The 12,822-nt window shown below is 45.1% G+C and overlaps 1 protein-coding gene across 1 annotated transcript in view; it reads left to right on the top strand.

Annotated features, from left to right (window-relative positions):
• The window catches only part of LOC148479635 (PRKC apoptosis WT1 regulator protein-like), a 119,063-nt gene extending 107,790 nt beyond the window's left edge, over positions 1-11,273 (top strand). Inside the window, exons 6-7 of the mRNA XM_088454492.1 lie at positions 1,251-1,355; positions 10,428-11,273. Of these exons, the coding sequence (XP_088310618.1) occupies positions 1,251-1,355; positions 10,428-10,514 (192 nt within the window). The 3' untranslated portion in view covers positions 10,515-11,273. The remainder of the gene's footprint in view (positions 1-1,250; positions 1,356-10,427) is intronic.
• The last annotated feature ends 1,549 nt before the right edge of the window (positions 11,274-12,822 follow it).

Genomic DNA, 12,822 nt, shown 5'->3' with positions numbered 1-12,822 from the left:
TGGTGCCCCCCCTAAAATAAAGGGAAAATAAATATGATGCATATCTATCTATCTATCTATCTATCTATCTATCTATCTATCTATCTATCTCATATCTATTTATCACATATGCACAAAAACATTAATATAAAATAGCCTTAAGTGGGGTGAATATATTGTGGACAATGGAGGAGATGCCCCTTCAGGGCTGGCGCCCGGCGGCAGGCGCCTACGTTGTCTCTCATAGTTCTGCCCCTGCATCAGATGCTGCCTTCGTCTATCTGTAGCCTGTCTGCATGCAAATTGTTACATTACAGTGTCAGCGGCTGTGACGGGGGGCACCAAATTATAACTTGCCTCCGGGCGTCTGGGATGAACTTACGCTACTGCCCACATTAATACATGGGGGAAAAGCGGTATCAGTGCACATAACATGCACTGATACCACTAAACCCCTATATCGCTGGGCGAATCATCTCCCTCATAATGCTTTAATGCCTTCTCTACTTGGACTCCTATATTTGAATGTCCAATGATGGACCTTTGGAAGAGGGTAATTTACTCTGATATTTTTACAGCCCTGGATATAAATAAATTACAATGAGCAAAATATATCACATAACATTCATAGGGATATTTCCCCTATAATCAGTGTTAAACTTCTTTAAATGGCCATTTTATTATTCAGGGACATATCTTTTAAAAGCGGGATATCGACGAAAAATACCTGTTTTTTCAGGTGATATCCACATATTTCAAACATACGCAGAATGTATTTAGTGGGGATATCAGAGATTTCGGCTGCTGTTCCTTGCTTTTCGATCACACAAGCAGCACCCATAGTTTCCTATGGGGGTTACCATATTGTCAGACTTATCATGCAAAGCATTCTGGAGCTTGGCCCTGTAGCTAATGGCCAAGGTAAGCCTATGGGCTACTGATCCCTCCCCTCTGGTACCGAGAGACACATGCACATTAGGGTGGCTGGGTCTAAACCTGGAAGCAAAGTGCTAGCGTAAGCTGTGTGAAAAATAGGGCCCATAAAATACCATTGTCATATAATAGGATATTTGAGAAACAAAGGGTAGGTTTTGACAGTGTTAGTGCAACTTTTGAAAACTCCCCTATTCATTTAAATCCAATCAGTGGTAATCAGCACATACAAAGCGGGGAACTAACAATAGATCATAGGCCAATCTACCTCCAAGTACATAAATGTCACATGAGGGTATTGGTGATTTTTACTGTGAGCTGTGTTTGTGTCTTATTAGGCAGTTAGAGGAAAGAGACAAGAGAACCACAAACTGAGCACACAGCTGAATGACAAGGAAGGGTCTGTGCTCCTTCTCCAAAAAGAGATGAAGACTCTGTCTCAGGTAAGGCTTCTGAAGCAATCTGAATGACAGCCCACAAGTACCTACAGTAATTCTGGGCACAATTCCCTGCACAGTTCGAGAGGCCTCCACTCTAGAATCCTTCAAAAATAGACTCAAGACTTAGCTCTTCTCCCAAGCATTTCACTAATGTCCCTTGTTTAAGCTTATTTTGTATTTTGTACTGTAAAGGCCAATGTAAAGCACTTTGAGTCCTTTAGGAGAAAAGCGCTATATAAATAAAATTATTATTATTATTATTATTATTATTATAATTTTCTGATTTCTATGTTTGGTAGAGATTGCGTTGAACCTGATTTTAAAGTTTCACATAAAAAAGTGTTGCCCAAACGTATGCACAGACAACGTACAGTAAGTGCATTTTATCTCTAGATTTCAAGTTGCAATTGTATTAGGAAAATAAGTAAATAATAAAAGACAATGGCACCGTTTCACCAAAAATAAATAACCATCCCAAAAGCTATGGCCTGCAGGGGAGCAAAGCTTGGGATGTCCCTATGACAGGTTGCCCTGTCATAATACAAGTCAACCCCACAGGTCTGAATTCCCTAGGAGAAGAAGTCGCACAATAACTAGGGGTGTACACCGGCCACTTTTCATGTTTTGTGTTTTGGATCTGGATCTTTCTTCGTGTTTAGGATCTGGATTGGTTTTGCCAAAACCACCCTTCTGTGTTTTGTGTTTTGGATCCTTATTTTTTTTTGAAAAAAGCATAAAAACAGCTAAAATAACAGAATTTCTTGTTTTTTAGTTCCTACGCTATTATTAACCTCAATAACATTCATTTCCACTCATTCCAGTCTATTCTGAACATCTCACAATATTGTTTTTAAGCCAAAAGGTTGCACCAAGGTAGCTGGATGACTATGCTAAGCGACACAAGTGGGAGGCACAAACACGTGGCCCATCTAGGAGTGGCACTGCAGGTTGGCAGTTTGAAAAACTAGGCGCCAAAGAGTACATAATGCAAAGAACAAAAAGAGGTGCAAGATGGAATTGTCCTTGGGCCCTCCCACCCACCCTTATATTGTATAAACAGGACAAGCAACAATTTAACAAACCAATCATTTCAGCGACAGGGTCTGCCACATGACTGTGGCTGAAATGATTGGTTCATTTGGACCCCCACAAAACAAGCTGGCAATTGATCTGTCACTGCACAAACTGGCTCTACGGAGGCAAGATGTCATCCTCATCCTCCTCAGCACCCTTGTCAGTGCTGTGTACATCCTCATCCTCACAGAGTATTAATTTGTCCACGCTGGAATCCACCACCACAGGTCCCCCTGTACTTTCTGGAGGCTGGTCTTCCCGGAAGAATTGATAATTCATTTTGATGAACATCATCTTCTCCACGTTTTGTGGAAGCAACCTCCTATGCCTTTCGCTGACAAGGTTCCCGGCTGCACTAAAAACTCTTTCGGAGTACACACTGGATGGGGGGCAACTTAGGTAAAATAGAGCCAGTTTGTACAGGGGCCTCCAAATTGCCTCTCTTTCCTGCCAGTACAGGTACGGACTGTCTGACATTCCTACTTGGATGCTGTCACCAATATAATCCTCCACCATTCTGTCAATGGTGACAGTGTCATATGCAGTGACAGTAGACATGTCAGAAATTGTTGGCCGGTCCTTCAGTCCGGACCAGATGTCTAAACTTGGTCCTGCCTGCCCTGTATCACCGCCAGCGGGTTGCTTAGGATATCTAAGTTGTTTCCTGGCAGCCCCAGTTGCGGGAGAAAATGAAGAAGGAGCTGTTGACTTGTCACGTTCCGCTTCAGCTGACAGTGTTTTCACCAGCAGGTCTTTGCACCTCTGCTGGCTTGTGTCCACCGGAAAGAGAGACACCACGTAGGCTTTAAACCTAGGATCAAGCTCGGTGGCCAAAATGTAGAGGTCTGATTTCAACAGATTGACCACCCTCAAATCCTGGCAAAGCGAATGAAGGGCTTCATCCACAAGTCCCACATACCGAGCGGAAATGTTCCGTCTTAGCTCCTCCTTAAGATACACAGTGTAGCCCGCCTTGGAACGAGCTGGCGTTTCTGAGATGCTGCTACTGGTGGCGCTGCTGCTGTTGCTGCATAAGGCGATACATCTACCCAGTGGACTGTCACAGTCATATAGTCTTCAGTCTGACCTGTTCCACTTGTCCACATGTCCGTGGTTAAGTGGACATTGGGTTCAACTGCATTTTTTAGGACACTGAGGACACATTTTCTGATGTCTCTGTACATTCTCTGTATTGCCTACCTAGTGAAGTGGAATTTAGACGGGTTTTGGTACCGGGGACACACTACCTCCATCAATTGTCTGAATCCCATTGCACTAATGGCGGATACCGGACGCATGTCTAACACCAACATAGCTGTCAAGGCCTCAGTTATCCGCTTTGCAGTTATCAGTCCTTAGCTGTCATACTTCATCCTCCTCGCTAAGGACTGTTGGAGGGTCAGTTGCTTAGTAAAAGAAGTAGTGGTGTTCCAACTTCCTCTCTGTGATGATGAACGACTCCCAGCAGTAACAGCAGCAGCAGCAGCATTAGGCGTAGCAATGCAGGATCCTCCGGAGGAATCCTGTATAGGAGAGGAGTCAATAATGCCAGTGACATGGCCTGCAGGAGTACTTCCGATCCTGACTGAGGAGGAAATTGACGAGCAGGGAGTTGACGGTGTGGTTTGCAGACGCTTGGATACAACAGGACAAAGGGATTTGGGTGTCCCTGGACTGCTTATGGTCTTAGCCACAGTTTCTGAACTCGGCAGTAACTTTTTATGTATGCGCTGCAGGTGACGTATAAGGGAGGATGTTCCTAGGTGGTTAACGTCCTTACCCCTACTTATTACACCTTTACATACGCAACATATGGCAAGACAGTAGTTGTCCGGATTTGGACTGAAATATTTCCAGACCAAAGAGGTGGAATGTTTGGCCTCCTGCCCAGACATTACCATGATGGGCTTTTTCATCCCACGGACAACAACTCTTTCCCTTGGTGCCTGATTTACACAAACCACATCACCATCAGAATCCTCCTCGTCAACTTCCTCCTCAGCGCCATCTACACCAATATCCTCATCCTGTTGTACTTCAACAGTGACATCTTCTATTTGAATATTACAGCAAGTGGACTGTGGGTGCTCCTTTCAGCACTTGCAGCGGTCGTGCAAATGGTGGAAGGAGCCACCTTTTCCCGTCCAGTGTTGGGAAGGTCAGACATCGCAACCGCCGCCACACTTGGACTCTCCTTGGGGATTTGTGATATCTTCTTAGAACGCACAGTTCTTCGCTGTGCTTTTGCTAGCTTAACTCGTTTAAGTTTTCTAGCAGGAGGAGGGCTTCCATCGTCATGTGAAGCTGAGCCACTAGTCATGAACATAGGAAAGGACCTTAGCCATCTCTCCGTGTCGTAAATGGCATATTGGCAAGTTTACGTTTTCTCCTCAGATGATTTAAATTTATTTTTGAAGGTCATTTTACTGAACTTTGGTTTTTGGGATTTTACATGCCCTCTACTATGACATTGAGCATCAGCCTTGGCAGACGACGTTGATGGCATTTCATCATTTGTGTCATGACTAGTGGCAGCAGCTTCAGCGCTAGGAGGAAGTGGTTCTTGATCTTTCCATATTTTATTCTCCATTATTTTTATGGAGTGAATAACCCCTGTTTTTTTTTTTGAAGGGCAGCGTACCCCTGCACCACACGGGACAGCACCTGTACAAAATTGAAGAATGGCAGTGGCCTGCACCACAACACACAGGACAGCACCTGTAAAAATTTAAGAAGGGCAGTGGCCTACACCACAACACAGTCAGGACAGCACCTGTAAATTTTAAAAGTTTGTTTTTTTTGAAGGGCAGTGGCCTACACCATAACACAACACACAGGACAGCACCTGTAAAAATTATTTGTATTTTTGGGCTGCAGCCCCTTGAAGGTAGCACAGCACCCCTGCCTACCCCTACTCTGATGACAGGTGTTGCTGGCTAACACGGCACGCGCACACAGAAAATATATATATATTTTTTTAACACTGGTGGTGGTAAGTCTAGAGAGCAGCCCTGAAGGACGAGCACCCCTGAACACAGCACTACAGCCAGCCCCTGTGTGGACAACAGTAGCCAGCCAGCCCCTATTGTATATGGATAACAGTAGCCAGCCAACGTCGGCAACAGCTCCCTCCCCCTTCACAGTAGCCAGCCCCTATTGTAATGTATATACTAGTATTAGTGTACTAACAAGTTTATTATTTTTATTTATTTTTATCTCACATAAACAGTACAGTAGCCAACAGCTCCCAGCTCCCTCCCTCTGCCAGCCCCTATGGACAGGACAACAGCCAGCCCCTATATGGATAACAGTAGCCAGCCAGCCTCTTCACAGTAGCCAGCCAGCCCAGTATGTAATGTATCACACAATGTAGTATCACACAACAACACTAGCCAACAGATCCCAGCTCCCTCCCTGTGCACGCTCCACAGCCGGAATGAAAAATGGCGGCGATCGCGGGACCTTTTATAGAATCCGAAACCCGCGAGAATCCGACAGCGGGATGATGACACTGCCTCGATTTCAGTTCCGAGCCAGGCGGGAAAACCCGAGCCTGCTTCGGTTCCCGGCTCGGATTGGGGGGGGGGGGGTGTCGGATTTCGGAAATGCAAACCCGCTCATTCCTAACAATAACAAACTTGTTCTCCCCCAAAGGCAATCCAAACCCAAGCAGGACAGCCAGGTCGCTAGTTGCAAGTCAGTAATGATCCCAGCAAGTCCTGCCTGCCAAGCACCAGCTGGCCTATCACTGCCAGGACATACTTGAGCTTATGCAACTGCAAGTGCCAGCATGACCTGGCAGCCAGTGCCCACGTGGTTCCCCAATAGTGAAAGAAAATAAACATAAACTTGGGATCCTCTTTCTAAAGCTGCTTCTATTAACACTACATAGTCCGTCCCTGGTGTACATCCATGCACCCAAATGTGCAAGGACTGAGACGCTCACTTTCAGCATACGTAGATGCTGAAATACTGACTGATGTGTCTTTAGATGCACCATAAGTTACACCATCAAAACTTTCACCTGCCCTATGACAGGTGCATATTTTCCATCTCAGTATGGCCTCCTATGTAAGCTGTTGTCCGTGTACGCAACTGCCCGCGACACTCCCATAACATACCAATAAGACGGACCATCTCTGCACTAAGCCGTCTCCCTGTCACCGCCCAGGATTGCCCACTACATTTTCAATACTTGTCTCCATGAGTCCATCTGAAATCGCAACTACAACTATGTATGGACACAGTTGGGACACATTCGCGGTGAGACTCAGGGCCCGATTCACTGTGGATCGCTATTCTGCTTATACGCACGCAATGCAGTTGCTAATATCAGCGGTGATATGTAAATGTTTGCATTCGCGTTGCGATCGCAGCCTGACATAAGGACGCCCACTTCCCCTTACTCACATCCGTATACTAGGACAACATAGTGAAACAATTGGTAACATTGAGTAACATCGGACCCATACACACAGTGAGGAACCCCAGACCCTACTCCGGAATTGCTTACTTCTGTGCACGCTATGAGACCTCAGGCTGCACCTGGTATCACAGTGGATAATTTATGCACGCCCATGCAACGGTGTTGAAACGAACTGGCACGCCTGCGTTCGGCCGACCACCCTCCCGTCGCCACCCACAAAAGGCACTTCCTGTTAATCACTCTGTCTTGGGTCAGTGTATCCTCTGCAATTGCAGTTCCGATCACAGCTCCTGGCTCACGCATGCGCACTGCGATGCATTCACATGCGCAGTGCGAATTAATCAGCCGATTGCTGAATCAGACCCTTAGATGATTACGCAGTAGCAGAAAATCGCTCCACTGGGTCCGGCATCAGCAGTGCTTCAGCTTTCAGTATAAGATAAGTCAGTAATTGGCACCTTACATTGTGTTGTACTTGATGAAGAGGGAGGTGCAAAGTTAGAAGTTACCTTCTTGCCTACATTATAAGGAAGGGGTGGATATTGTGTCCCAGTGCTGAATTAACAACAGGGCAGCCGGGGCGGTCGCCCAGGGTTCCCCACACAAAGGGGGCTACCATACATAGCTACATCCGCAGGGTGGGGGCTCTTGAAGCACAATGTGAACTGGGTTTTCTATGTATCATAATGTGAACTGGGGGCACTACAGTGTGTTCAACACATTTGTGGTGTTGGGAGTATTTACAAATTAAACTTTTTAATATCACCAGCATATCTTATTGATCATTTTATTGGTAGGAGCCTCACAAGTTTGATGCCCTGGGGCCCCCAGAAACCTTAATTCGGCCCCATTGTGTTCTGTTGCCAACATGAATTATATACATTGGAGCCACTCTTGCTTACTGCGATCTGTAGATGAAGGACTATTAGCAGTACCTAAAATCTCCCTTAATTCATCTGGGGGTCGAGCTTTTAGCTTTGCGGCTCTGACTATGAAACTCAGTTCCCAGCACAGATTGAGAGGCTTAGAAACCTTCATAAACAGACTCAAAACTTTAATTGTTTACTAACACATTCCACTAGTTCCTGAGAAAAACAACAAATGCTTAGTTATCTTGCCATTTTGTATCTTGCGTTTTTTAAATGCAAAAGTCCTATTTGGAGAAAAGTGCTATATAAATAACATCATTATTATTATTATTATTCAAAGTGCTCCGTCTGCCGACCATTAATAAGCAACTATCTAACTCACAGGCGCCACATACGGGATGCAGTTTATTTACCGGTGTCCTGAATGCCGGATGTTGGAATCCCGACGCTGGAAGCCTAACTCTGTACTAAAGATAGGCGGCTAAATACTGATGCCTATCTTTAGCCAGACGCCAAAATCCCGATGCCCAGCATCCTGAACGAAGGTAAGCTGGGACTGTTAGCTGTTGTTAGTCACGGGGGAGAGGGGGGAGGGTTAGTTTTAGGCACCCCTGGGGGGACTTATGGTTAGACACCCCCCCTGGGAGGGTTTGGCTACGGAAAGGGGGGTTAGGCGCCACTGGGGGGAGGTTAGTGTTAGGCACCCCCCAGGGAGGGTTAGGTTTAGGGTGTCAGCATCCTGAACGAAGGTAAGCTGGGACTGTTAGCTGTTGTTAGTCACGGGGGAGAGGGGGGAGGGTTAGTTTTAGGCACCCCTGGGGGACTTATGGTTAGACACCCCCCCTGGGAGGGTTAGGCTACGGAAAGGGGGGTTAGGCGCCACTGGGGGGAGGTTAGTGTTAGGCACCCCCCAGGGAGGGTTAGGTTTAGGGTGTGGGAAGGGGGGGATAGGGTTAGACACCACCAGGGGGGAGGTTAGGATTAGGCACCAACAGGGAGAGGTTAGGGTAGGGCACCAGTGGGGGAAGGTTAGGGTTAGGCACCACTAAGGGAGGGTTAGGGGGGGGAGGGGAGGGTTAGGGTACTTGCCAGCCCCAGTCGGGATCCTGATGGTTCGGATTTCCAGCGTTGGTATTTAATCCGCCAGCAATACATTTGGCGACATTACACTAGCCATTTTGATATGTGATGCAGTATGCAGAGATTCCATGATGATGACACTCGTAATAAATACAGAGGCTGGATGGATTTCCAACGTTTCAATGCTTTATGTGTCGCATTTTGTCAGGGTCAGCACCCTTTTTTGTCAGGGTCAGTTAGGAGAGAGCAGCACATTGTACAGCAGTGGTAGCTGACGGCATCTCCCTCTGTGTGTCCTGTCATGGTGCCCAGGGCACGTGCCCCACTCGATCCCCCCTAGATACACCATGTAGCAGTGAAAAGCCTTGTTTCACTGCCTTTGCCTATTCATAGAGAGGCTTGCCATGGAGAAAAATATTCTTTCTCGTGCGGTGCCTCTGATTTCTTTAAGCATCACATCACCATACTTTAGTATGGTGAGTGCAATTCACTAAGGAGCCTATTCATCATTGAAAACCGTATGCGGAAACTAGTGTTTCCATATGGTTACCGGGCCATTTATCGATGATGAATATGGAAGAGACGGCCATGATTATAATGCCAATTTATCCTTAATTACAATGACAGCTAAGTGATGCTCAGCTAACACAACAAAAAACATGCACAGCTAAAAGATTTACATATCGCTGTGGAGGGTCACATCAAGCATTATTGAGCATGCTTCAGAGATAGGTGCATACATGGAATAAGGGGTGCAGAGAGTGGAGCGGGTACTGATTACCAGCTCTGAAGGAGGAGAATTGACCCCCAGATCGGCACAGTATCCATGGTAAATCTTTTCCAGAGCGAGTATAACCACGCCCAGTGCTTGGCCCTGCCCCCTCTAGGACGTTTGCCTACAATATGTCTTGGTAGCCCTGCAGGGAAGTGGAAGCTCAATTTCAGCTTCCAGTTTTGCTGCTTAAATGAGAAAATAAATACAAATTAAAAGATGAAATGCGGAGATAAATAATTTTTATCGATGTTATAAGCAATAACGAAAATTATGATAAACAGAGGATAACATAATGTAAGGATGGACTGTTGAAAAAAATTGTTTTATTATATTATACTTAGAAAGTTAATGATATCTGGCACATTGCAAATGCTTTTCATAAATTCTGTGATGTTCCATATTAACAATTTTTTTTACCACTTTGTGATGTCTTAACTGTTGTTAGAGAATCTATCACTAATACATTTGCCATAAAGTACGATAACATTGCTGGATGTAACTATTGATTTAGACTTTTTGGGGCTGCCTATGCTTTCAAATCGGAGAGAAATATGATCACAAAATATGACGCGTTTCACCCATGAATGTTTATAGAATACTGAGGGATCTATTAAAGCAGTGTTAGGAGAAGTGAAAAGTGAAGAGTGGAAAGTGATAAGGTGCCAGCCAATCAGCTCCAAACTCCCATCTCACAGGCTGTGTTTGAAAAATGACAGTTGGGAGCTGATTGGCTGGCACCTTATCACTTTTCACTCTTCACTTTTCACTTCTCCTAACACTGCTTAGTAAATAGACCCCTGAAAAATATGTGAATTGATTTGCAGATCCAGTGTAATTTATTTGTGTTGCAGAAAATGAAGAGAGCTGAGGAGGAGAACAAGAGGCTGAAGGAAGAGAACCAGATACTGCTGAAGAGGATGGGACAACTGAGCAGCTAAGACAACACCCTGGATTTTCCCACCAAACAGAGCAGCACAAGGATAGAAATAGCTGTTCATCCACCAGTCACTTACCACAAAGCATTTCACAGTCAGGGACAGGAGACGAGGAAGGCTGTAAAGCGCCGGGGGTAGGAACAAACAGGAGTTGTACCGTGAATTATCTCAACATTGCGGAAACCAGGAGACTCCATTTTTGAAGAAAGTTTCAAGATTTGAAAGAATAGAAATAGTTAATGATTCTAATACAAACCCCCAAAGTGTTGCTCAGTCCCCACTGCTCATATTAAGATGTGTTAACTACCATAGGGCTCTTAAATTAATTTCCAAGCCAAAAAGCCATATTGTATTTTACTCTGTACAATTAGCATCCTTGTATACTGATGTGTCAACAGTTTAGTTCAGGCTCCAACTAAATGAGGACTCTGGGGAACTGGACTGTTCTTTGCGGCTGAACATAAGTTATATGAGCTGTGGTCATGTCACAGCGCGGTTCTCCTTCTCTGGCTATGATACCCTGCCCATAAAACAAATTGTTTCTTTGATGCATATGGGTAGACAGGTGGAGTTGGTTTATTTATTCAAAATTAAAAATGTGGAAATGCCGAATGTCAACACCGAAATAATGTCGACATTGACAGGATTGTCAAAGTCGACATTTCGACAATGCAATTTCCCATTCACTTTTAATGTACGCCTGACACAAACCGCACCTAACCCTAACACTAATCTAACCATAATCCTAAAATCGGATGTCATCAGTCTCTTAAAATCAGATGTCGTCAATCTCAAGATCCTGACAATGTCGGCATTATGTATCATGTTGAATGTCAACATTATGTACATGTGGACACTCTGAATGTTGATATTCAAACGATGTCAAGTCATTCTGAATGTCGGCATTCTGACTGCACACTGGCGGAGTTTAGCTTTTATCAGAGAACACAAAAGCAAAATAACACTTTATTGAAATGTGCTTGGTGTCAGGACCAAATTGGTCACTGTCTACTCATGCCATGCCCCCACCCATTCACAATCCAATTTAGTTGTTGTAATGTCTAAGGTCTGATGAGCCCCACTGATGTACAAGCAGCAAAGGGATTTTGAATCAAAAAATGGTGATGCTGGGTTGGTTGGTGGTGTGAAACTAACACCATCGCTCCCGGATTGTAAATTGTGATCATGCAGGGGGGGGGAGTCTCTGAGTACCTTGAAACCCCCCTGACAGACCAATCCCTCCCTACACTGACCGCAGGGAGGAGGCAGAGCTAATATGACTAGCCCCTCCCCTCATATCCTTACCAATAGCAACAATACACAGTGAGGGGGCAGGGCTTAATGATGCACCAATAGGAAGTTTGTAAGTATGTGTTAGTGTTTATGTATGCGTTATTGCATGTGTAAGCACTGTGTGGCATGTGTACTGGCAGCATCGCAATGTGGCATATTGTTAACTGTGAGCACTACAATGTGACATTATAGGAACTGGGGGCTCTGTGTGATATAATGTGAACTAGGGCACTACAATGGGCTTAACATTAACTAGGGTCTATTGTACTATAATGGAGAGCTGTCTCTCTAGAAGGGGGAAGGGGCCCCTTGAAAATGTTGCTATGGGGCCCATAAAGTTCTGACTATGCCCCTGTGTGTACATGTATGTGTGTGTGTTATATATATGTTGTGTGTTAGAGTGTTATATATAGAACCCAACCATCCCAGCAAATCGTGTATTTGCTTCTTATCCCCTCCCACCTCCTTCAGTTCTGAAAGTGCACAACTTAAGGCAAGGCCATAGTTAGGGTAGTGCGGCCGGTGCCATCGCACAGGACACCACAGGTCAGCTTGGCGCTGTTTGGGCCTGTTACATTTCTGTTTATTATCAATCTCACTTTAACTTCCTCTTATTTCATCCCCAGCATCTCCTGCCCTCCCCTATCTCTTCCCTGGCCCTTCCCCATGAGGCCATTACCCTTGTTTGGGTGCATTATGTCCCTTTGAAAAATGAGGGTGGTGCCAATGCTGTTTCTGGCACAGGGCACCAAAAAGTCTAGTTACGGCTCTGACTTAAGGTCGCACACACAGTAACACTGTAGCGGCACAGAACCTGGCAGTGTAAGCTTTCAATTTATACTATTGCTTATCAGAGCAGTTGCCTCAGCTAGTGGACAATAGTAAATAGCCCCGAAACCTGTTCCAGAATAGATCGTAAATAGCGGCGATAAGAAAGAAAAGTTTTCTGGCCATTCGTTAAATGTTTGATAAATAAGCCCCACATAGAGACAGAAAGTAAGACGGCCTTACTCACTAG

The sequence above is a fragment of the Taudactylus pleione genome, unplaced genomic scaffold (assembly GCF_031769625.1).
Source record: "Taudactylus pleione unplaced genomic scaffold, aTauple2 ptg000619l, whole genome shotgun sequence".
NCBI lineage: Eukaryota > Metazoa > Chordata > Amphibia > Anura > Myobatrachidae > Taudactylus > Taudactylus pleione.
Note: the sequence above shows the minus strand (reverse complement) of the source record. Positions and strands in the feature narration are given on the sequence as shown.